The sequence below is a fragment of the Pseudonaja textilis genome, chromosome Z, assembly GCF_049901715.1.
Source record: "Pseudonaja textilis isolate UNSWEBS1 chromosome Z, rPseTex1.2, whole genome shotgun sequence".
NCBI lineage: Eukaryota > Metazoa > Chordata > Lepidosauria > Squamata > Elapidae > Pseudonaja > Pseudonaja textilis.
The window spans coordinates 50,547,171-50,572,910 of NC_142008.1; the positions used below are offsets into that span (position 1 = coordinate 50,547,171).

The 25,740-nt window shown below is 39.6% G+C and overlaps 1 protein-coding gene across 4 annotated transcripts in view; it reads left to right on the plus strand.

Annotated features, from left to right (window-relative positions):
* Nucleotides 1–9,519: 9,519 nt before the first annotated feature.
* Nucleotides 9,520–25,740, plus strand: part of CNOT10 (CCR4-NOT transcription complex subunit 10) — a 59,875-nt gene continuing 43,654 nt past the window's right edge. For 2 of the 4 annotated variants that reach the window (XM_026717751.2, XM_087917758.1), the window contains exons 1-5: nucleotides 9,588–9,795; nucleotides 13,108–13,199; nucleotides 13,919–14,080; nucleotides 21,058–21,208; nucleotides 21,530–21,672. In XM_026717751.2, coding sequence (XP_026573536.1) covers nucleotides 9,774–9,795; nucleotides 13,108–13,199; nucleotides 13,919–14,080; nucleotides 21,058–21,208; nucleotides 21,530–21,672 — 570 coding nt within the window. In that variant the 5' untranslated portion in view covers nucleotides 9,588–9,773. Of the gene's footprint in view, nucleotides 9,796–13,107; nucleotides 13,200–13,918; nucleotides 14,081–20,341; nucleotides 20,431–21,057; nucleotides 21,209–21,529; nucleotides 21,673–25,740 lie in introns of those variants that run through there. The other 2 variants (XM_087917760.1, XM_087917761.1) reach the window with 2 other exon arrangements.

A 25,740-nucleotide genomic window follows, 5' to 3' on the forward strand; every position in this document is an offset into this window, starting at 1 on the left:
ACTCTTCTCGTGAAATAATTCTGGACTCGCTCAATTGTATTAATGTCCGATATACAGTGCGGATTTCAGACTGTTGAGCTGTATTTGAGTATTGGTCTAGCAACAGTTTTGTATGCTCTAGTTAGCAATTCAATATTTCTGGAGGAGAAGCTTCATAAGATTAGATTTATAACTCTTAATGCCTTTTTGGCAATGCTGTTACAGTGAGCATTGGCGCTTTGGTCATTTGATATGAGTACACCAAGGTCCTTGACAGAGTGAGGATCATCAACAAGGTCATATCCGCCTAGTTTGTATTTGGTGTACTGAGTTTTTTACAAATGTGTAGGACAGAGCATTTGTTGGTCAAGATTTGGAGTTGGCAATTGTTAGACCATTCAGACACATAATCAAGGTTGCTTTGAAGGACAATAGCATTGTCGGTGGTGTTGAATAGTTTTACGTCATCCGCGAAGAGGACGTAGTTGCTTATAAGGTGATTGCAAAGATCATTTACAGAGTGTGGGTCCTAGAACGCTGCCTTGGGGGACTGCTGTTAACTGGAGCAAAGTTTGATATAGCGCTCCCTATTTTTATTATTTGTTGCCTGTTTGACAACAAACAGCAGTAATCCACTTATGAAGGGATCTGGAAATGCCGTAAGATTTTAGTTTTAATAGTAGTTTGTCATGTACCACTGAATCAAAGGCTGCAGGAGATGGTCTAATATTCCTGCCCCTGGGAAATTGCCCTGCTCTGCCACCAAGGAATTGTGCTTCGCAGGGGCTCAGTGATGAAAGGCTATGGCTGCCGGGGAAGATTGCGGGAGCTTGCCGAGGCTTCTTCACCTAGGTTGGCTACATGGGAATCTCAGGCTTCCAAGGGATCTTGGTTACTCACGGGACCTTCAGCTTATTTCTTTTCCAACTTCTTTTCAAAGTCACCAAACAATCCCAGGGCAATATCTTCACTATCTCTTTTCTGTAATGTTCTAATATTTCACTTTTGGGGTTTTTTATTTTATTATAGTAGCGTTCCTCTTATTTCATTTCACATTCCAATTTTAAATAGACTAAGCACTTTTCAAAAAGTCACTGATATTTTTCCTTTACCATTAGGTGGCGCTCTCAATTCAGTTTCCATGTTCCACCCTTTATTTTTTCCTTTTTAAAGCTTTTATTTAGTTCACTAATTCCTATTATTAGCTGTTATTCCTTTTTAACACAGTCAATTCCAGCATTTGATCAATGTCTACTTTGTGCCAATATCCAAATAATTGTCAAATTCAATTTCCAAATCTTTTTTTTTTAATAAAGTTTTATTGAGTTTTAACAAAACAAATAAAACATCTTAGTTGAGTACAGCATGGTTCTGGGTTATCACATTTCCATACAGACAATTTCATATACATATTCATCTTATGTATTCAACTTCATATCTTATTACTCTTTTTCCAACTTCTCACTATTTCTCCCTTTACTTCTCTTAATTTTTTTTTATGGTTATCTCATTTTCTTCTTATTCAATTGTATTTCTTTTACCTAAATTTCTATATCTTTTTATTCATTATACTTATACTTTCGTCTGTCTTGTTTATAATTTCATATGTTCTCTTCCAACATTCTTAAGAAGCAAAATTCCCCCTATGGTCGCCAATCGGAGTGCAACACCCTTAAGTCTTATTGTTATTATCATATGAAATCTCATTAAACATTAAATTTGTGCATTCTAAAATTGTAATATTCAAATTTGTAATATCTATTTTATATCATGGAAATCTGCTTTGTACTTCCCCTTGAAAATGTAAAAGAAAAAATTCTAAAAACATTATATATATATATATATATATTTCTTAAGTTTTCGCAGGTACTTACATGTATGGCATTCAGCTTTGTTCGGATATTTTCCCACATCATTGTAGTTGTGCTTTTAAAGCTGTAGCAACGTTTCGGCAGAATCTCATCTGCCATCATCAGTATAGTGTTCATCTGTGAGTCAGACTTTTACAGTGGTTTCAGATTTAAATTTAGGGCAGCCTATTGCTGTGCCAGAATGTTTTTTTGTTCACCCTGATTGGTTGGGAGTCTTGGTCTGTGTTTATTGGTCTTGGAGTTTGCTGTGTTCTGCTTGATTGGTGTTTCTAATATCTTCTGTCTGTTTTTTGGCTCTTTTTGTATCTTGATTGGCTGGCAACATTGTGTTACTTTATTGGAGGCCTTTAGTGCAGCTTGGCTCTGGGTAAATGGACAGCTATCATTAGTTAGGAAGCTAGGTTTCATCTGGGTGCCTGGTTGGGGTGTGTTTGAGCTGGAGGTATCAGGGGGGATCTGTCTGTGCCCAGGTGTTTGCCTGGCTTGTGGTGTGGAGATTTTTTTGTTTGTGAGTGCAGGCTTCCAAATGATTGACAGTCTGGTGGAATCATCTCTTCTATTCATGCTTTCTGGTCTTTTTTCAATCTTCATGGCTTCTCTGATGATTCTGTGGCTGGGGTTTTCTATAGTGGCTAGGGTTTTGGTGCCATTGAAGTTGACGTTATGACCTGTGGCTTCCATGTGTTGGACTAGTGAGGAAGTGTGTCCCAGCTTTTTGACTGCATTTTCGTGTTCATCCAGGCGGGTACTTATTCTTCTGTTGGTCTGTCCAATGTATGTGGCCGGGCATGATGCACAGGGGACTTCGTATATGCCTTGGTTTTCCAGGTCAATTTTATCTTTGGGGTTTCTAAGGATGGCTGCTATTTTTCTGTCTGTTTTGAAGGCAGTCTTGATGTGATGTCTGTGTAGTATCTTACTAATTTTGTCTGTAGTACCTCTTATGTAGGGCAGGACAGCTGTTCCATAGGTCTATTCATCTTCTGGGTCTCTATTATGTCTCAATGTGTTTTTGTGGATCAAGCCGGTGATTTTGCTTTTGTGGAAGCCGTTGGCTGTCAGTACTTTAGTCCAGCAAACTCCAAGACCAATAAACACAGACCAAGACTCCCAACCAATCAGGGTGAAGAAAAAAACATTCTGGCACAGCAATAGGCTGCCCCAAATTTAAATCTGAAACCACTGTAAAAGTCTGACTCACAGATGAACACTATACAGAAGCCTGATGATGGCAGATGAGATTCTGCCAAAACGTTGCTACAACTTTAAAAGCACAACTACAATGACGTGGGAAAATACCCGAACAAAGCTGAATGCCATACATATGTGTGTGTGTGTGTGTGTGTGTGTGTGTGTGTGTGTGTTTTCTTAAGTTTTCGCGGGTACTTACATGTATGGCATTCAGCTTTGTTCAGCCCCCACCCAATCAAGTCACACGCCCACTAGCAGTTAAAAGGAAGAAGCAGCTGCAAGTTCACATCACTCTGAGAAGCACAGAGCCGAAGACACAAGCCTGAAGATGATGAATGAGACTTCATCGAAATGTTGCCTAGATACTTCCAATCCTACGCGGGAGAAAACCCGAATAACCAAAGATCCACATATAAATACCCGCGAGAACCTCAGAAAACATATATGTATATGTATATATATATGTGTGTGTATGTATGTGTATGTATATGTGTATGTGTGTGTGTGTGTGTGTGTGTGTGTGTGTGTGTATATATATATATATATATATATATATATATATATGCACATATATATGGCATTCAGCTTTGTTCGGGTATTTTCCCACGTCATTGTAGTTGTGCTTTTAAAGTTGAGCATAGCGTTTGCGGCAGAATCTCATCTGCCATCATCAGGATTCTGGTTCTGATGATGGCAGATGAGATTCTGCCAAACGTTGCTACAACTTTAAAAAGCACAACTACAACGATGTGGGAAAATACCCAAACAAAGCTGAATGCCATACATGTAAGTACCTGCAAAACTTAAGAAAACACACACACACACACACACACACACACACACACACTAGTAAACAAAATAGTTATTCAAATTCATTCTAGTACTGGTATGAGCCTTGTAAATCTTTCACGTTTCTTTTCAATATTTATCAATCTTTGAGAACAATTGAAATGTTTCCCTCCCTTCTTCATTATTACATTAATTATTAAATCTACCATTGGATAGTCATACAGTTTTATCTTATAAATTATTTATTATTAATAAGCAAAATAATTATTCAAATTCATTCTAGTAACTGGTATAAATTTCCTTATATATCTTTCACATTTCTTTTCAATATTTTATCAATCTTTAGAAACAATTACAATGTTTCCCTCCCTTCTTTATTATTGTATTAAATATAAATGAACATAACAATACAGTTTTATATCATAGATTTACTTATTTCATTTCTAACTCATTACAGTATTCTACTGTCACAACACTATCTTTTGTACCTTTGCAGAATCCTCACTTTTAACTTAATTTAGCCATTGTCTCTGTGTTTTCTAGCTGAGCAAATACCTTTAATCCTAGTATGTTTCCCCTTTTTCTTTATTTCCTGTTTTTGTCCCTCATAAGTTCTTTCCCTTTCTATCTTCCCCTCCTTTTTCTCATCCCTTTTTTTATACCCTTCTCTCTCTAATTTTCCCTTCTGAAGTTTTCTTTTCTGCTTCTCCTTGCTATTATACTTCTTTTTCAGACTATTTTTCTTTTTGGTGTTCCCTTTGATCTCAAATGTTTAAGTCCTTTCCCTCTTTTTACCACATTTTGCATTATTTGATCATTGAAAATGGCTTCTTCATTGTCCCACCCTTCTTCTTGGTCTTGAACCTTTTCCTTTTGCTTTTCATAGTTCAGGATCTCCATTTCAAAAAATTCAAATATGAAGCCAAAGGATCTTCCCCCACTTTCTGCATCTTTTTTCTGTTTTTTAAGACTCATCTTCAATTCCTCCAGGAGTGATGCCATTTTAAACACCACCCAACTGACTTTAAGTAAAAACAGAAAAAGAAAAAAAAAGCCAGTGCCAAAAGCTTTCTTTTTTTTAAGTCGCCAAATGATCCCAGACTGTTCCTTCTTGTTTCTTTCCTTTACTTTTCCGTGGGTTACTGTATCTTTTAATAAGATTTCAGTTACAATGTATCCTCGGGAGTCTTTTCAAAGTTTCACTGTTAATCCTCTTTATTTTTCCAGATGGCACTCCATTTTTTCATTATTCCAAGTTCCACCCTTTTGCCTCCATGCTTCTCCTTTTTAGGGCTTTAAAATGACCAGAAAAAATCTTTATTCTCCTTTTGACACTTAAACTTCAGCTTAAAGTTGCCTATTAGTGTAAAAATAGATTAACATAAATTTCTTTCCATACCATTTGTAATTGTCAATATAAAGGTTAAAAAACCATTTTTAACCTCCTTTTCTCTCTCCTTCGCTGCTTAAAAATCTTCTTTCAGAAGTATCCCTCTAAGTACTTTTAGATTCAGGGTACCTTGCTTAGATGTTCTCTGTTGTTTAGCCCGGTCTGTCCTGCTTTCCTCTTTGTCTTCCTCCTGCACAATCTTATCCAGTTGGGTTCTTCTTTGAGGTGGCCATTTCTGACCACCGCTGCAACCGCCTTCGGGGAAGGGAGTTTAGACCAGCCAAGGAGGAGATATGCGGCTCCCCTCCACATGGCTAGCAATCTCCCCCCTCTTCACCACCTCTATGGGGTGGCTTCAGCCCCGAATCAAAAGGATCGGGGTGCTCCAGTGGTGAGCACAGATCAAAACTGTGCATGATCGCGGATTTCTGTCTGTCACTGAAGAAACTCAAACTGGAAGCAATTTCCAAATCTTTTATAATCAAAACGTTTTCCTCTAAATTTTCCACATCCAGATTAATTCTTCTCAAAGTCCAAAGTCCAATTTCATAAATTCCCAATTTTCTTCTCTCTCTCTCTCTCTCTCTAGTCGCCACTTTTACAATCTTTAATAAAAAAATTCTTTCTTTTAATTCTGGCGTACCTTTTAGTGTCCAAATATTTCGCCTGGTCCACACACCATTTACAGTCTTAGTTTCCCAGACTGCCTCCCATTTTCATGGTGGCCATGAAGCTCATTTTTGGAGGGGGTTTTCTTTGCCAGAGAGGGGAGATGCGGCTCCCTTCAACCTGCCAGGTGGTCCCCCTTTCTTTACCACCCCTACAAGATGGCTCCAGTCCCAATTGGGACCCTCCAATAAGAGAGCATGGAGCAAAACCACGCATGATCGCAGATTCTGCAGATTCTCCAATGCAACAGAAGCACAACCAGAAGTCTCAGCCATTTCTTCTATGGCTATGCCAATCCTTCTGTAAATAGCTGTTCAAGCCCCAGGAATAAAAGTACCACAAAAATCTCAGGAGAAGCTCAGCTACAGACAGAAAGTTCATCACTTCCACAGTAGGATATCCAATTCATTTTTCACAAAATCTAATCCATACCTTTTTCCTAGTTTCAATCTTTTTTTTCCAATTGTAAATATGTAAGACAATGGCAAACACATCCTTTTGATTCTAACTCTTCTTTAGATTTTAAGATAGTCACCATAATTGAAACATATTATTTGGTCATAAATCTACCAGACTGCCCTCGGAAACAGGCCTGTTTCATGAGTTCCGGTACTTCTGGAAGGGGTGTTTTTCACCCTCCCAAGGGTTTGGAAGCTACCCCCAGGCCTTTAGGAGGCAAAAATGGCCTCCCCCGGGCTCTGGAGGTCCCTGGAAGCTGGAATAGGCCCATTTTCAGACTTCCGGAAGGCCCATTTTTCCCCCTCCCAGGGCCTCTGTGTGCAGATCCTGTGCTTATCTGCATCATGTGGAGACTCCTGGGAGGAGTGAGGTATGGTGGGTGGGGCCAGCTGCTTGGCTGAATCATTGCATTTGTTAAGTTAGTAATATGGTTAAGTGAACCTGGCTTCCCCATTGACTTTGCTTGTCAGAAAGTCACAAAAGCTGATCACATGACTCCAGGACAATGCAAAAAATGTCATAAATATGAACAAATTGTGAAGCATTTGAATTGATCATATGATGGGGATGCTGCAAGGGTCATAAGTGAAAAATGGTCATAAGTCACTTTTTTCAGTGCCATTATAACTTTGAATGGTCACTAAATGAACTGTAAGTTGTGGACTACCTGATCAGATTCCATTCTAACTGGTACCGGCTGTGTCACAGAGCATATTTAAGTTTGAACTGACCAACTTTCTGGATTGACACTGCACCAAATCATATGGTGGGCTGGATTCATAGAGGACACTAAGCCACAGGAAGCTTATCAAAATCACTTATAATGCAAGTGCATTATATCTTCTTTAAGCATGTTGTCTAAGTGAACTACTGCAGGACATACTAATATACAGTGTTAATGTATAGTCATTGCAATTGATAGCCATGAAAACCTTCTACGCACCAATTCCACCCGCGCTTTCTACAATTTTGTAAAAAACAAACTAAAAGACTCAAGGTCCATCCTACCCCTGAAAGGACCTAATGGTAAAGACTGCAATGATGACACTATTAAAGCCAACCTCTTTAACACATTCTTTGGCTCAGTATTTGTAAACAGCAATGGATCATGCCCAGTATTTCCTAGTCGAACCACAGACTACAATGATCTAATACGTATCGATTTTACAGAAGACAATGTTGAAAAAGCACTACGCAATCTAAAACCATCTCTATCTATTGGACCGGACGGAATATGTGTCTACTTCTTAAAAAAGCTACCCACTGCCATAGCCGAACCTCTAAGCAGAATCTTTGAAAAATCTTTCAGGACCAGCTCCTTGCCAAAACTATGGTCACAAGCCACGGTCATCCCCATCTTCAAAAAGGGAGACCCCAGCCTAGTTGAAAATTACAGACCAATCTCTTTATGCTGCATCACCTGTAAAGTCATGGAATCAATTATTAACCAATCCATCATCCTCCACTTAGAAACAAACAACCTATTCTCTAATAAACTATTTGCTTTCAGGAAAAAACTATCATGTAATCTGCAACTCTTACACTGCAAAAACATATGGACTACACAACTCAATCAGGGCAAAGCAATAGTCGCAATCTACATAGACTTCTGTAAAGCCTTTGATTCAGTGGTACACGACAAACTACTCCTAAAACTAAAATCTTACGGTATCTCTGGATACCTGCATAACTGGATAGAAGCATTCCTGTCAAACAGACAACAAATGGTCAAAATTGGGAGCGTCTTATCGAATTCTGTACCTGTCAACAGTGGGGTCCCCCAAGGCAGTGTTCTAGAACCATCTCTTTTCATACTCTACTTAAATGACCTCTGTGATCATATCAAGAGCAACTGCGTTCTCTTCGGTGATTATGTAAAACTACTCAACACCACAGACAATACTGCTACCCTTCAAAAAGACCTTGACTATCAGAATGGTCAAACAAATGGCAACTTCAAATCTCAACAAATAAATGCTCTGTCCTACATATTGGCAAAAAAATAATAATCAGAAAATAAAATACAGGCTGAATAGTCAAGACCTTGTTGATGATCCAAACTCTGTCTTGGAATACTCATCTCTAATGACCCCACTATAACTACATAGCCAAAAAGGTGTTAAGAGTTGTTAACCTAAACTTACGTAGCTTTTTCTCTGGTAATATTACACTAATAACTAGAGCATACAAAACATTTGCTAGACCAATACTCGAATACAGCTCATCAGTCTGGAACCCACATTATGTATCTGATATTAACACAGTTGAGAAAGTCCAGAAATATTTCACAAGAGTTCTCCACTCCTCTACTTGTTGCAGAATACCTTATGTCACCAGACTTGAAATTCTAGACCTAGAAAACCTAGAACTATGCTGCCTTCGGTCCTATCTAAGTATAGTATATAAAATCATACATTGCAATATCCTACCTGTCAATGAATACTTCAACTTCAACCATAACAACACAAGAGCAAACAATAGATACAAACTCAAGGTTAATCACAACAAATTTGATTGCAGGAAATACGACTTCAGCAACAGAGTGGTCAATGTCTGGAATACTCTGCCTGACTCTGTGGTTTCTTCCCTAAACCCCAAAAACTTTAACCTTAGACTGTCAACTATTGACCTCACCCCTTTCCTAAGAGGTCTGTATGGGGCGTGCATAAGCGCACCAACTTGCCTACCATCCCTGTCCTATTGTTTTTTATTTTTTTATTTTTCTTATATGTATCCATGTATTCATAGCTATGTTTTTACTTATACCTATTATCTTGTAAATAATTGACATAAATAAATAAATAAAAATAAAAATATAACTGCCTCATCTGCCACAAATGGTCTAACCGCATTTTATTTGCAGCTAGCAGCCGTGAGGATCACCATACCACGTGGAGACAATAACCGATTTCTATCCGAGATTACTTGATTATTTCACCGGGAAAGAGATCGCGAAGCCTCACATCCAAGGCGCATTCCTGACAATAGCATCAATATGGATGGGGCAATCCATTAGCCATCAACATTGGCCGCAACTTTTAAATCTGTGGGCTTCAATTCCCAGAACTCCCCAGTTAACATATTTTACTTTTCGTCCTGCCCATCCTGTGCTGGCTCCGCCCCTTAGCCGTGGAAGAATTCTATCCTCCCCTTGCGTGACGTCTTTGGGCAGCGAGAGGATGCTTGGGACTAACGGTTCCTTTTCCTGTCACTTAACCCGGAAACAAAAATAGAATCCCATCGGAAGGTGAGGGAGTCCGCGCTGATGTGTGTGTTTTTGCTTCCTCCATACCTCTGTTTTCTCAAGCCGACGTTTCTGAGGCTGGGCTGTTGAGGTACCGGTGGAGACGGCGGCTGCCGGGAGTCTTGTCTGTATCTATATCAATATCTGCAAAGGTATTGATAGATCGGTTCTCGCTGCATCAATGGCAGCGGACAAAGGCGGAGGTGAGGACAAAAGAGCGGTCTTGTAGGGCGAGGCAAGGGTTCTCAGCTACCCGCTTCCCCCGATGATCTGGAGTACTTTGTTCCGCCATTGGTTGGAAGGTATCACCCCATATATTTCTTTGCACGTCGAGTGGATGCCCAAGTGCTGCTTTGCTTAGGGGCTAAGGAGCTTCACGAGACGTGTAGAATGGCTTCAGGTCCGTCTAAGAGAATGGATGCAGGAGAAGGCTAAAGACGTGGCTTCTTTTTTTGCACTAAAAGAGTTGTGGGTGAACATTTTCTAAAGTTTAATAGGTGCATAGATAACTTTATATCATTGATTTTAGGCCAGGATTTAAATAGCATTCCATTTTATGTTATATACTGAGATCTTTTGTAAGGAGGACTGATTTCTTCTTGTGACAGATTTTTAAGAAACCATAATAAAGTAATATTGTTTCCATGTCTTACTTGCTTTCCATTGTGAAATCTGTGGTGGTGCATATTGTCTTAGTAGACTATCCTGATTTCTTTGACTTCATCTTGATTGTTGTAATATACACCTAGGGATACAACTATTCATTTAATAACCATTCAGAGTTACAACAACAGTGAAAAAAGTGACATAATCAGTTCTTACATTTATGACCATTGCAACTTCACATGATGAAGCTTCTGGTGCTTGGCAACCAACATGTATTTACAATAGTTGTAGTATACAAGAGTCTTGGGGATTATGATTGCAACAATTTGCAGGGAACTTCTGACAAGCAAAATCAACAGGGGATGCCAGATTCACTTAACAACTTTATGATTCATTTAACAACTACAGTGATTCAATTAACAACTATGGCTAAAAGGTCGTGGGACATGGTTCACTTAAAAACTGCCTTGCTTAGCAACAGAAACTTTGGGCTCAGTTGTAGTTATAAGTCAAGGACCACCTGTATATTTTCAGACAGGGCAGTAGGAGTGTCTTCATACATCTCTCATTGCATTGTGGCTTTATTCATAAATAAAAAACTAATATAAAGTATACAAAATACCTAATATATTACTTTTGTCTTTCATATTACTTTTTGTGAGACTAGCTCTCCATAGTGGTTTATGTGAATTAGCAGAATACAAATTATTTTCTTCTTGATATTAGTAGATGCATTGTATCTTTATGTCTCATATCTTACCAATCTCTAACTGCAATACAGAAAGACTGTTGACTTTATGCGTATCATCGTGTATCATAATTTCTAATTGCAATGATCCTAAGAATATCTATAGACTGAACTAGATTGTGTTTTTTTTAAATATTCAGTATAAGTAAAATAAAGAATGTTATGTAAACTGAACATCCAGGCAAACACTTGCTGTACCTCATACATATTATACACAGCACAGCTTGCAAAGCAAGCTAAAATGAAGATGAGCAATATCAGAAGCAATTAACCTATTGTCCTGTGAGTTTTAAGGCTGATGTGAGCAAACACAGCTTGCAGGGTCTATGTTTTTAGAACTCTGATAAATGGCAAGAGTTGTGAGATTGAAATTATAAATTAACAATGTCTACTGCATACAAAGAAAATTTATATAAAATATTCTAAATGTTTTACAAATGTTCTGCCCTTTCCACTAGCATCAAGATGTATAAAGGTATGTCAGCTACATTTAGCTGTTGGAAGTGTAATCAGACTCCGGGCTCATACTACCACATATGGTGGACATGCCCCAAAGCAAAAACATATTGGACAAAAATACATACTTGGATAGAAAAAAAAATGACAAAGGAACATGTTAGATTTAAAACCAGAAATATTTATGTTGGGTATCATACCAGAAAAATATAATAAAGGGACTACGTATTTAATATTACATGAGTTAACAGTGGCCAGAATTGTATTTGCACCTTTGGAAAGGTGTGGAGATCCCCACAGATGAGAAGATAGTGAAAAAAATATTAGAATAGGCAGAAATGGATAAATTAACACTTAAAATTAAAGAAAAGGAAGATACAGAATATTTTGAAACATGGGATCCATTTTATTCATGATTAAATAACAGAAACAGGTTACAATATTTAAAATTATAAGCGAAGGATTAATTTTACCATGTTTATTATCAATATGATTTAGTATTAACAATATTATGTTGAGAAAATACTGTTATTATCACTATTAATGAACATTATGATGATGACTTTTGCTCAAAATTACTGTAACCAGACAACACACTGTTTATATAGACATTGAAATTGTTGCTCTTTATGTAGTAAAAATAATAGGAAAAAAAAGAACTCTGACATCATCAATTAATCAGTTACTTATTCCTAGAATAATTAAATCTCAATCCAGAAATTTCTTTCAGGTACCATTTACTTTAGTTATAGTGTGAGAAGAGTCAAACAGCATCTTCATTCTATTACCAATCATCCAATAGATTTAGCTAGATGTCTTTTTGCCTGCTCCAGATCTTATATCCATATACACTGTCCCAATAAATTTTACAATGTCTTAGATAACTTGTTCAATCCAAACTTAAATATTGAACTGTTTATAAACTGAGAATATCATTGAAAACATTACCGAGGAATAGTTTAGATTTATTAAATTTAGAATCTTCACAGGGTTAAAAATATTTCAGTACAGAATCAGTTTATTATGGTTATTAAAGACACTAGCAGGGTAACCGTGCTTTGCTACGAAACTATGTTATCGGGCAAGTTTTGGGGAAGAAAATAAGGAAGAAATAATTCTGCCTCTGCCTACCAGCATCCATCAGTATTCATCTGGCTAGCGTCCTGTCAGTGTGAGAGAGAGTTGAGGGCTGTTTGGAAAGTGAAACAGTATTTTCTGTGTGAGCAAGAAGCAAGCCTGGGTGTGGCTTAGCTCAACTGCAGTTGGAACAGATTTCTTTTCAGGTGGGGAGGTGGGAGTAGAACTCCTTAGCATCAGAGCATGTTAATAATGATGTATGAAATACTAATGCTCTTATGGTTATTTTGACAAATCCTTGTTTAGTGAGCACCTAGAAGCCAAGATGAACATATGTGCCAAATTTCAAGTTTATAGGCGTTACAGTTCTGGAGATTTTGTGGTGATGCATGAGTGGCATTTCGCTCTTATATAAATAAATTAGGCTAGAAACTGGGAAACTGGGTTTTAGTTCTGCCTAAGACACAGAAGGGATCTTAGGCTATCCCAAGTCCTTGGAATAAAACAATAGAAAATCTCTTCAAAAATGTTGCCATGAAAACTGGAGGAGTCTAGACTGACACACTGAATAAATGACTAACTTGACATTTCAGATAGATTTATTGTTGTTCTAACATTTATTTTGTAGATCAGGGAACAGAGAAACATGAAGGAGTAGGTACTTCTGGAATTACAGATCAAGAAAAGGAATTATCAAACAGTGCACTACAAGCCTTTTTGGTAAGATAATTCTTGACTTAATATAGATTGCTTACTGCATTTGAAAGTAAGAGATTCTTTAGCACATTTTCTGCAGATTAAACAACTGCATTGATAGGAAAACCAAAATATGGTATCTAGCTTTTATTTACCAATTTGTTTCTTGTGTTTTTAGATTTTTATATGTGAAGGAAAAGAATAGATGTGTGAGGAGGGCAAAGGGAAGAGATGCTATTTGAGAAACAATCAGACGAGAAGCAGGAGCTCCCAGTCAGAGGAAGAAACTTAGGAAGGACTTGCCATAATTGTTCAGGCAATTAAAAGCAACTATGGGGAATTTATACCTTTAGACTTGCAAAAATTTGTTAATTAGCCTTACAGTAAAATAAAATTAGCTTATCTATTATCTATTCATGTTTCCTGTCTGATTTATTCAGAAAAACTGACAAATGCTGTGTTGCTTTAATTTTGAAATGTCTTATTGCAGTAAGTTCTGCCACCTTGTATATAATCTTAATGGAAGAAGGTAAATTGTTTCTTTTTTAAGAGCAAGTAAAATATTCATGATATCACAATGGATTTAAATCCCATTGAAACAAAATTAATTGCAAGCAATGTATTTACGTAATTATAAGACATTTAGCACGTAATTATAAGACATTTAGCATTTCAAATTATTGATTAATTTTGTTTAAAACATATCTGCTTATTCCTTGTATTTTTTAAAATTGATTTTACAGGCTGGAAACTATGATACTTGTCTGCAATACCTTAGCTGCTTGAAAGAAATAAACAAAGATGATTACAAAATAGTTTTGAACATAGCAGTAGCAGAATTCTGTAAAAGTAATCAAACAACAACTGATAATTTGAAACAAACACTGAATCAGCTGAAAAACCAGGTACTGCTTTTTTCGCAGAGTTAATCACTTATACTAATCTTTGCTGCTCCATTTCTTGTGTTAGGCAAAGTATTATTTTTCTTTTTAAAAATTAATTTTTTAAAAAACAAGAACAAAAGACATGAAAGACAATTCTCCTCCACGCTGTTGCGAGAGCCCAGGATGGGTTAGACTCCCCCTCCTCCCATTCAGCTGAGTCTGTTCTTGTATACAAAAGGCCAGCCCCTGGAAGTGTCCCCAGCTTTGACTCAGCTTCTTTTAGTCAGTAAGCTATGTCTCTGAAAGTACTGTGATAATTCTACCATTCAAACTCTTCAAAAGCAAATACAGTTTTAAACACAGCTCCTGGGGATCTGGGCAGCTGTGTCTTCAGGAGAGTGGGGCTCCTCTCTCCTGTCATGCCAAGGAATCAATGTTGCTAGCATCAGGGAAGGCAAGTAAGGGAAGTGTCCATCAACCTCCCCCACACCTTTCCCTATTTCTAACTGCCGAATTTGTCGCTCGGGGCTCTTAGTGGCCTAAGGAGCAACCACCATTACCAGAGGCCACAGCAGGTGTGGGCAGCCATTTTGGGGGAGCAAATCCTCCATTGCATGAGCTGATTGGCCATTTTAAGTGGCCCAACTTCAGATTGGCCTCAAAACAAGGGCAAATTTCTTGGATTCCTCGGCAGCAAGGCCCCACTAATAGGCAGCGCATTCTGAGGGTAGCTTCCAGCACCTCTTGTGCTTTGCCTATTCTTGCCATGGATCAGGACAAGGCTCAAGCTGAAACTCCTTGTCCAGAGGACCTGGCCCTCCAACCAGTCAGAAGAAAAATATGCAGACAGCGATCTCAATCGGTACAGAGGGAGGCAATTGCAAAAATTAAGGCTAAGGCTCTGGCCCCCAAGAAAATGTCCAGGCCGAACTTAAGGCTGAGAAATGAAGACACGCTGGCTTAGAGAGACAGTTTAATAAAACAATAGAGCAAATGAGAAGGCAACTGCAACAGGCTTCCCGATCAAGAAAATCCCAGGGTTACCAGGGAAACCCTTCTAGGGGAAGGGAAAAAATTTCAGATCCTTTGGAAATCCTCCATCTTGGTCCTCTGAGAAGCAGGAGGAACAGCTCAATCCTCAAGACCTAAGCATGTCAGGGCCTAATTTCAAACAGGCCACTTGGGCCTATACTTCCCCTCCAGCCCCCTGGGTCCAGGGCAGCTCCCGGCCCAGACCGGCATCTACCTTTACTCCCACTGCAGCAGGCCTTTGATCCCTTGACCCTCCCATTAGCGACAGGCCTAGGGAGATTCAGGATGTTGTCTCTATTGCCATAGGCAGGGGTTGGCTGAAGGATTCCAGCAAATCCTTCAGCCCTTAGAAAGGGCTCACTCCCTTTTCCCTTCACAGCCCCAGGGCCCCTTGCCCCTTCAGAGAGGATTTCATCCACCCCAGGAGAATAGGGCCCTCTCAACCCACTGAGAATGGGGAGGATTATGGGGAGAACGACTGCGTTGACTCTTCCGTGCACAGTCACTCCCCTCATTCAGATCGGGAATAGGGGGAGATCAGGGACCCTAACCTCTCAGAGGAGGAAGAATCTCGCCCAGATCAACCTCCCTCAGCAACAGTCTTCAAACCAGCCTTATTCAAACCATTCGTACTTAAGGCTCTGGTTACAGCCAGGCTGCCCCCTGAGGAAGTGGCCCCCGAACCACAAGGGAACCCTCTGGGCAAGGAGACTCCCTTTTCTCCAAGCCGTAGTTTACATGGAGGTCTTACGCTCACCTCTGTTGTTTCTCGACGTGGTCAGGGAATAGTGTGCTTCCCCCACTGCAGACCTTTTGTTTCACAGCAGACGATTTTACAATGTGGGCCCATCACTAGCCAACACTGTTGCAGTGCCCCCTGTAGACGCTCCAGTCGTGGCCTCATTCTCCTCTGGCACCCCCACTGAGCTAGAGGCCATACTTAAATCCGAGGACAAGCTCTCCGAACAGACACTCAAATGCAACCACCACCAAGCAGGTGCGTGGACCATCTGGGCTTCGACCGCTGCATCGTTTTTCACGAGGTCCTCGCTCTGCTGGCTGCACCAACTACAAGATGTAGTCAAGATCAAGGGAAGTACTAATACCACTCTATAAAGCCTTAGTAAGACCACACCTAGAGTACTGCATCCAGTTTTGGTCAACACATTATAAAAAAGATGTTGAGACTCTAGAAAAAGTACAGAGAAGAGCAACCAGGATGATTAGGGGACTGGAGGCTAAAACATACAATGAACAGTTGCAGGAACTGGGCTTGCCTAGTCTAGTAAAGAGAAGGACCAGGGGAGACATGATAGTGGTCTTCCAATATTTGAGGGGCTGCTAAAGGGAGGAAGGGATCAAGCTATTTTCTAAAGCTCAAGGAGAGAACAAGGAGAGATTTAACCTGGAAATAAGGAGAAACTTTCTGACAGTGAGAACAATCAACCAATGGAACAGCTTGCCCTCGAAAGTTGTGGGAGCACCATCAGTTGAGACTTTCAAGAAGAGATTGGACTGCCATTTGTCAGAAATGGTGTAGGGTCTCCTGCTTGGGCGGGGGGTTGGACTAGATGACCTACAAGGTCCCTTCCAACTCTGATTATCTGCATCTAAGACTGGACCCCGGCATCTGACTTCAGGTCTCACCAGGACCTCAACAAAATAATAGCAGCAGCAGAATTTATGGCGGACACTACCCTTAATTCCGCCAAGTTTGCAGCCAGAGCCATGGCCTCCTTGGTGGCAGCGAGAAGGCTTATGTCATTTCAGCCCGAGACTACCCCTGTTTTTCCTGGCCACAGAAGGCATATTCCCAGCGACAAGATCAATGCCCAGACACACCCAGCAGACAACAACCTTCTGCGGGTAAATGGCCCTTTTGTGGGGAAGGGGGTCGTTCCTTCCGTTGCTCTGAGTAATCCCTCGTTCTTTCCACCCATCAGAGGTCAGTTAGCTTACTTCGCCTCCAGATGGGAGGAATCAACGACAGACGCCTGGGTACTCAACACTGTACAGTCAGGGCTACAGTTGGAATTTCTCTCACCACACCCAAAGAATTTTGTGTTCTGTCCCATTTCACAGAACAGTTCAAAAAGGGTCCTTATGGAATCAGCTGTTCAACACCTAGTTGACATAAGGGCCATTCAACCTGTCCCGGAACATCAATGTGGACGGGGATTTTATTCCCGACTTTTCATGGTCCCTAAGATCTTGGGGGGTTGGCAAGCCATCCTTGACCTCATATTTTTGAATGAGTTTATCCCATATAGGTGCTTCAAAATGCAGACCCTGCATTCTATTTTAGAGAGCGTTCGGAGGGCGATCTCCTCTCCTCCACTGACCTTACGGAGGCCTACCTCTATATACCCATTTGGCCTCACCATCGCCGGTTTCTCCATTTCTGTTACCATCACCATCATTTCCAATATCGAGCCCTCCCCTTACTCCTACAACCAGATTGCTTCACCTGGGGGCTGTCATCGACATAACCCTGTGCCAAGTCTTTCTGTCTCCAGACCAGGGGAAAAGCCTCAACAAGATCATCAGGTTCGACATCAACACACTGTTCCCCTGGCACTGCTGTCCAAATTATTGGGGAAGATGATCTCGTGCATCGGCATCGTCCCATGGGCACAGCTTCACTCCCGATCTCTACAATGGTTCCTGCTCCCTTTTCAATGAGCAGGAACCAGCCACACATTGATCAGGGTCCAACTCACTCCACAGGCCCTTGGTTCCTTCAAGTGGTGGCTCTCCCCAGCCCTCCAGAAGGGACTCCCGTTCAAGGAGCCAGACAGGCTGTTAGCACAGATGCCAGTCTTCTAAGTTGGGGGGCCCATATGAAGGGCCAGATAGCTCAGGGTATTTGGTCCCAAGACAGACCAAAACTGCCCGATAAACTGGCTTGAGCTCAGGTCCATATCTCTAGCACTGAGGCACTTCAGGGCCACTGGATCCCATGTACTAGTGTTGATGGACAACATGGCCGCAAAGGCACACGTCAACAGGCAAGGGGGGACAAGGTCCAGGGCCCTCATGAGGGAGGCCGAACATTTGGGGCTGTGGGTGGAGAGAGATTTGTTGTCGATAACAGCAGATCACACCTCGGGAGTCGACAACTCCTAAGCCGGCTGGCTGAGCCGGAGCTCGGTCGGCCACGCAGAATGGCACCTCCACCCTCCCTTTTCAGAGACCTTTGCCTGAGGTTTGGGACCCCGGAAGTGGATTTCTTCTCCACTCCCCCAAACGCCCAAGTAAACAGATTTTTCACCAGGTCTCCTTGTCAGGGAACAGAGGGGACCAATGCTGTTTGGTGCAGATGGCCGGGGGGGTCTCCTCTATGCCTTTCCCCTCTTATCATTCCGGCAGTCATTTGAAAGATGTTGGAGGAATGGGCGGAGCTAATTCTCCTGGCCCCCTATTGGCCATGGAGGCACTGGTTTGCAGACCTGGTGAATGTGTCTGTAGCCTGTCCCTGGAGGATCCCAGACCACACGATCTCCCTCCATCAGGAAGCCTTGCTCCATCCGGATCCCCAGTGGTTCAAACTGACCGTGTGGCACTTGAGTGGCAACAGTTGAGAGAGGCTAATCTCCCAGAGAAAGTTATTCTCACCATCCAGGCGTCTCACAAACTATCTACGACACGCATCTACAATGCCACCTGGAGGGTTTTTTGTCAATGGTGTCGTAAGGAGGGTTTTTCATCCACCTCAGCTCAACTGGCAGAGGTTCTACGTTTCCTTCAAGAGGGCCTAGAGAAGTGACTAGCCCCTAATACCTTACAACGCCAAGTAATGGCCCTTTCCTCAGTGCTATCCTGGGACTCATTCCCTTGTCTCACCATCCTTCTGTCAGGAGGTTTTTAAAAGGGGCTTCTAATCTTCATCCCCCAGTAATACACAGGTATCCTTCATGGGATCTTTCTAAGGTGCTTCAGGCCCTGACGGAACCATCATTTGAACCCCTCAGGACAGTGTCTCTGCAATTCTTGACACTAAAGGTGGTTTTTCTGGTATCAATCACATCGTCTAGAAGGGTGTCAGAACTGGCTGCCCTCTCAATCAGGCAGGATCTATGCACCTTTCATGATAAAAGAGTTGTTCTCCGTCTAGATCCCACCTTTATTCCAAAGGTCAATACCTGGTTTCATGGGTCCCAGGATATTGTGTTGCCAGATTTCTGCCCCCTTCCACACCACAACTTAGAGCACAAGTGGCGCACCTTAGGTGTTAGGAGAACGCTTAGAATTTACCTCAAGCGCACTTCTACCTTTAGGAAAACTGAAGCTATGTTTTTCTCCTTTTCCCCATCTCGCTTGGGGAACAAGGCCTCTCCTCCCCACCTTAAGCAGGTACTCAGGACGTGCATTGCACAGGCCTACAAGGCTATCACTCTTCCGGTGCCTCAAGGGCTGACTGCACACTCTACCAGAAGCCCCGCGACTTCAGCTGCCTGGGTTAACCAGGCGTCCCTGGAAGAGATTTGCAGTGGCCACACGGGCATCCCTGTCACCCTTCATCAGACATTACCTTCTGGATTCCTTTGCCTCTGCAAGTGTGGCCTTCAGCAGACGGATACTTCAGCGAGTGGTTCCACAATCGGAGTCATCACCGGACGAGGACCCTCCCGTGGACATGCAGGCTTTGGTATATCCCATCCTGGGCTCTCGCAGCAGCATGGAGGAGAATGGGCGTTGGTAAAATTACCTGAGAATGCCCTTTCTATCTATGCTGCTAGAGAGCCCAGCCCCTCCCTTGTTTCATTCAGATTCTGGTAAGCAATATTAACGTTCTAGATTCTGTTTCACTTTCAGAGACACTCATACCGTCTGTCAGGTATCTTCACCAAAGCTGGGGACACTCCCAGGGGCTGGCCTTTTATATATAAGAAGAGACTCAGCTTAATGACATCATCAGGAGGAATCTAACCCACCCTGGGCTCTCTAGCAGCATAGATAAAAAGGGCGTTCTCAGGTAATTATACCAACGCCCATTTTTTATCACCACTTCTTTTTTATTCAGGATTGGAAGGTATTTAGTTTATTACGCTATATGGATATAGTTGAACAAATCAAAATAAACAGGTTGCAAGTAATAATGAGAGCCAATTTGGTATGTTCAACTGGTGTGGTTGAAGTTACCAGGCTAGAAACAATTAGTTTTAATCCTGCTTATGCCTTAAGCCAACCATTTCTGAAAACCATCCAATGAGAATCTTCCAATAAAACTTGTTTATTTATCCAGGGAATTGCCAGGAGTCAAGACTATCTTGAAGGCAGAAAAATAAATAAATGATGTATAAGACAGAAATCCATGGAACATTTTAGTCATAGATATGGTGGGCTGCATAGATTGAAACCCTCTACTCTCTCATATCTACTCTTATTAAGGTCTTAAAGTTTCTTATGGATTTAAAAGAATTAAGGGGAATAGCTACAAATCATTATCAGTAATGACTTGTATTTCTCAGGCACTAATACTATTTTTTCTGACATGCTATTCAAAGACTATATGAAGAATATCTATGAATTTGATTCTGCCTGGTGAATCTTAAGAAGCAAAATTGATTCTCAAACCTTTTGATCTTTATCTTAAAATATATTTGAATTATTTTCCACTGTGTTAGAAATGATTCAGTCAGTTTATTTTATTGGTAAATCATTACTTTTTCTAACAAACAATATCAGTATTTTATGATCAAACAACACTTACCATATGGTATTTCAGTTAGTTAAGCAGAGGAAAAAATCATTCTTAACTGTATCCTGTCTTTACTTTTAAATAGATCTTCTCAGTAGAATTAATTGTTAAGCAATGTTTTAACTATATAGTTATATTTACAGTATTTTAATCCATTTGTAGTAGAGTCTGTTGTATGCAACTTCATTGTTGCTTGATAATCATTGTTGAAAAATGAGTCAATAGAGATATATTTGGATCTCTTTCCTTTTCTTTCCCCCAACAGGTTCATTCAACTGTTGAGGAGATGGATGGTTTAGATGATGTTGAAAACAGCATGCTCTATTATAATCAAGCTGTTGTTTTATATCATCTGCGGCAATACACTGAAGCAATAATAATTGGGGAGAAACTTTATCAATTTATTGAACCTTTTGGTAAGATTATAACTGAAGAGATCTATTCATTTATTCATTCCTTCTATTTATTTGACTATTGTTCTTTGTCCTTTACTGATATTATACAAACTGTTATTATAATTGACATATGCAATTTATGTAGGATAATTAACATATATATTTAGTCAAGAAAAGTTCAGTAATATAGAAATGTCCTAAACATCTTGTTGTCCGATTCTTATGAAGATACTATTTGAGCAGATAGTTGACTATATAATACTTGTGTGAGAAGCCTAAATCTTTGCAAGGGTAATATTCCATATGTTGAAATGTTTGGAATATGTTTTGTGTGTTTTTTAGAGGAAAAGTTTGCACAGGCAGTATGTTTTCTACTAGTTGATTTATATCTCCTGACTTGTCAAGCTGAGAAAGCCTTGCATCTTCTTGCTGTGCTGGAAAAAATGGTTTCACAAGGCAACAATAACAAAAATGGGAAAGCTGAGGTATTTATTTTTATTTATTTTATTTATAAATAAAATTTATTTGGACATCTATATCAAACTCTTAACTTGGTGGCTAATATTAAAGGCATAAAAACATAAAAATATTAAAGGCATGAAAACATAAATAGTGAAAAACATATATATGTATGTTTGTATGTATACATGTATGTATGTAAACACACACACACACACACACACACACATATACATACACACATTTATATATACTGTGTTTCTCAGAAAACACGACCTACCCTAATAATAAGAGCAATCCTAATTTTTGGGGGGTGGGCCTAATATTACCCCTACCCTGAAAATAATCCTGGGGGTGGGCTTGGCCGGCATGAGTGGGGGGCAGGGGTGGGTTTCTACTGGTTCTACTTCTACTGGTTCCGCCTCTGTAGAACCAGTAGCTCTGAAGAGCAGCAGACATAGAACTGGTTCTATGTCTGCTTATGTTTTTGCCCACCCGCCCGCCTGGGTTCTTACATGACCTTTACTTCCTGCTTTTTCAACTTTAGCTGCCGCACGAGGCACATCTGTAGTTTAAAAAGCAGGAAAAAAGTCCTTTTTCAAAGGCTGCTTCTTGCAGCGTGCTGATGACGATTTACAGGTGTGCACACACAGCGTGCAGGGAAGTACATCGTAAATCATCGAACCTCATAAATCACCAAACCAATAGTTAACCCTGTCGGATCCCACCCCTGGTGGGGGGCAACTGTCCAGCTGTAGAGAGGAGTGAAAATCATTCTGCGCTGAAGCAGAGGCATTCTGAGCCTTCAGCATATCCCAGGATTGCAATGTTGAAGGTTTGGGATAGAGCCTTCAATGTTGCAATCCTGGGATATGCTGAAGGCTGGGAGTGGAGCCATTTTCGTGAAAGACAGGAAATTGGGGAGGGAGAGGGAGCTAGAGGAATGGATGACAGGCAGGAAAATTCCCCTCCCCGTTTTCCTGCCATTCATGAAAAAGACTCCATTCTGAGCCTTCAGCGTATCCCAGCTTGTTGCGTATTCCTGCAAAGCTTGTTGTAGCATTGCACATGTGAGCGGTGGCATTGCCGTGAGGTTTGTCACATTGGCACAGCCTCTACAAGCAGGACACTGCAAGGGTTGCTGTGCCATTGTGTGTGTGAGTGGTAGCACCGCCGTGAATTTGGACACACTGGCACAGCCGTTCATAGCAGAATGCCAGCTGCACCGGTGTGATGAAGCTCATGGAGATTCTGCCATTCATGATTCAATGCCACAACAAGCCTTACAGGGTCCTGCTCCAAGAGGCTGCACTGGTATGACAAACCTCAAGGTGGGCACCCCAGGGTGGGCAGAGTCTTAATTAGGGCTAATTTTGTGGGTGGGGCTTAATTTGATCACATGCACTCAAAAATGTAATAGGGCTTCTTTTCAAAGTAGGTCATCTTTTTGGAGAAACATGGTATAAACACACACACACACGCACACACACAATCTTTAACTGAAATAAAATAATCCATAACACAAATCCAGCACAGCCATTGTATGCAACATTAATATTCAAATCCCGAGGCTCAGTGACAGAACAGTGTCTTTATATCCTTACAAAAGTCTGACAAGATCAGGGCCAATCTGACCTGTAGGAGAAGTACATTCCAAGCATCATCATGCCAGAAAAGGCTCTCTTCTTGAGCCCTGCCAGATGGCACTCCATAATAAATGAGACCTGTGGTATGCTATTCCTGCTAGATCAAATAGGCTGGATTGAGCAGGGAGAGAGGAAGGAAGGAAGGAACATAAAGCAATATTACCCTCTCCCAACACCCAAAGCTGATCCAGAAGGATACCATGGTTGATAATGTCAAAAACTGTCAAGAGGTCAAGAAGAGCAATGATGAACGAACCATTTTCATTCTGCTCTTGCCAGAGGTTATCTACAAGTACAGATACACTGTTTTAGCCCAAATTAAGGCCTGAATCCTGATTGAAAGGGATACAGGTTATCCAGTTCCTCCAGAGTTCTCTGAAATGGTTGCATGACCACCACCTTTACAGTCTTTTCTAAAAAAAAAAAAAAGAAGAACTTGAAGACTGGATAAAAATTGTTTATTACCATTATTAATGGCTTCTTTTTTAAAAAATAATTTATTTTATTTTTTATACATCTCTTCAAGTGAGCAACGTGATTCTAGGTTACAACATTCATACGTAGTCATAATTATATTTCCAACTTTTTTAATCTAATTTCATATCAAATCATTATCTATTCTACTGATCTTTGAATAAGTTCTCACTTCATATTTTCAATTCATTAATCCAATATCAAAAGCATTTCATTCTCGTATTCTCCATTCTTTAACCCCTATTATTTTCATTTCCAGCTTACCACCTATTTTATTTTAGATTATTATCTTCATTAACTTTCTCAAAGCCGATCTACAATAAACAAACAAAATGAAGATAAAATAGAACAAATATATTCAGGATCCACATGGTGTTTTCCCCAATCTACAATAAATCTTATATTTATACCAGAGATATTCATATAACCATTTCATATTTCATCTTTGTTTCCATTTAATCAAATTTTACCTATAAAATTTTATTAAATTTTCATTCCCCTCCTTTTTAATCATAGCCTCATTACAAATACCTTACAATTAAATCCTTTCTGGTTTACCATATTCTCTGTTTTCTAATACCCTCAATTACATTTTCTATTTCATGTCTAATAAAATATGTATACAATAAAAAAGAAAAAAAGAAAATTGAGTTTCCTTTTTGTTTCCATTTAACCAAATTTAACCTATGAAATTATATTAAATTTTCATTGCTCACTTTTTGGTCATAATATTGCAATCTCATTACAAATATTTTATAGCATAATTATTTATAGTTTACCATATTCTTTGTTTTTCTAATATCATTTGAATAATGAATTACATTTTCCATTTCCCATTTAATATATATATTTAAAAAAAGATGTGATAACAATAAAACCATCTTAATTTCTCTTACTCTATCATTTTTCTCATATATAATTATATAATAATCTTACAGTGAGGTCTTATTCCCCTTTAATTCCAATTAAACTTATTTCTTTAATTTTTAAAATAATTCCCAATAAATTTTAAATTATAAATCTCCTCAATCTATATTTCTAAAAAAATACCAAAATACATTTCTATGTGGAATCCCTCCTTTATATTATCTTTAACCCTCATCTCTAAATCTCTTAGCCTTATAGTTTCTTGTAATTTTGGCCAGTTTTCCCTTTTCTAAGTTTTTCTGGTCTTCCCTCTTAACTCCTCTTTTTTCCTCTAGTATTATTTTTATTTCATCTTCCAATTACTTGTATTTCCCCCCACTCTTTCTTGTTCTTTCTTTTGCAATTTATTCTTGTACAGCTTCTTCTTTTGTTTAATCTTAGAAATATTTTCCTTTTATTTATTGCATCTATCATCAGTCTCTTAATTTTAATTCTTTTCATGTCGTTTTGCAATCTCCCTTGTTCTTTGTGTTCTTCTGGGCTGATTCCCCTTTTTTTAACTCCTCCTCCTTGAACTTTCTTTGTTCTTTTTTTTTTAAACAAATTTTATTGACTTTACGGAACACACAGACAATCAAGGCATAATAACATAAAAGATCTTTCTGGAAAGACCAGTAGGACATACAAAATATTTCCAAATTGTAATATGTATATTTACGTTATCTGCTCAACTTCATATCTTATCCCAATTTCTCCTTTTCATTCTATTATCCAGATTATATTTCTTACTAATTAAAATTTTTTGCCTTTCAAAGAACAATACACAAACATACAAGACATAAAACATAAAAAACATCATTTCTGAAAGCTGCTTAATCCCGGGTTAAAACTCTTCGCACAGACGCAAATTCAGAAATCATATTTACTTTATATATCATTCCATATCTTATTACCATTTTCAATTTTCTATATAGCTTCTTCCCTCTTTTATCTTTCTTAGTTTTATTTTATTTATCTTGTCTCAATACAATTCATAATACTTATCATTCTTTGTCTGTTCTTTTCCAGTTATCCATCCATCTTTTCTCTTTAAATATACTGTACACT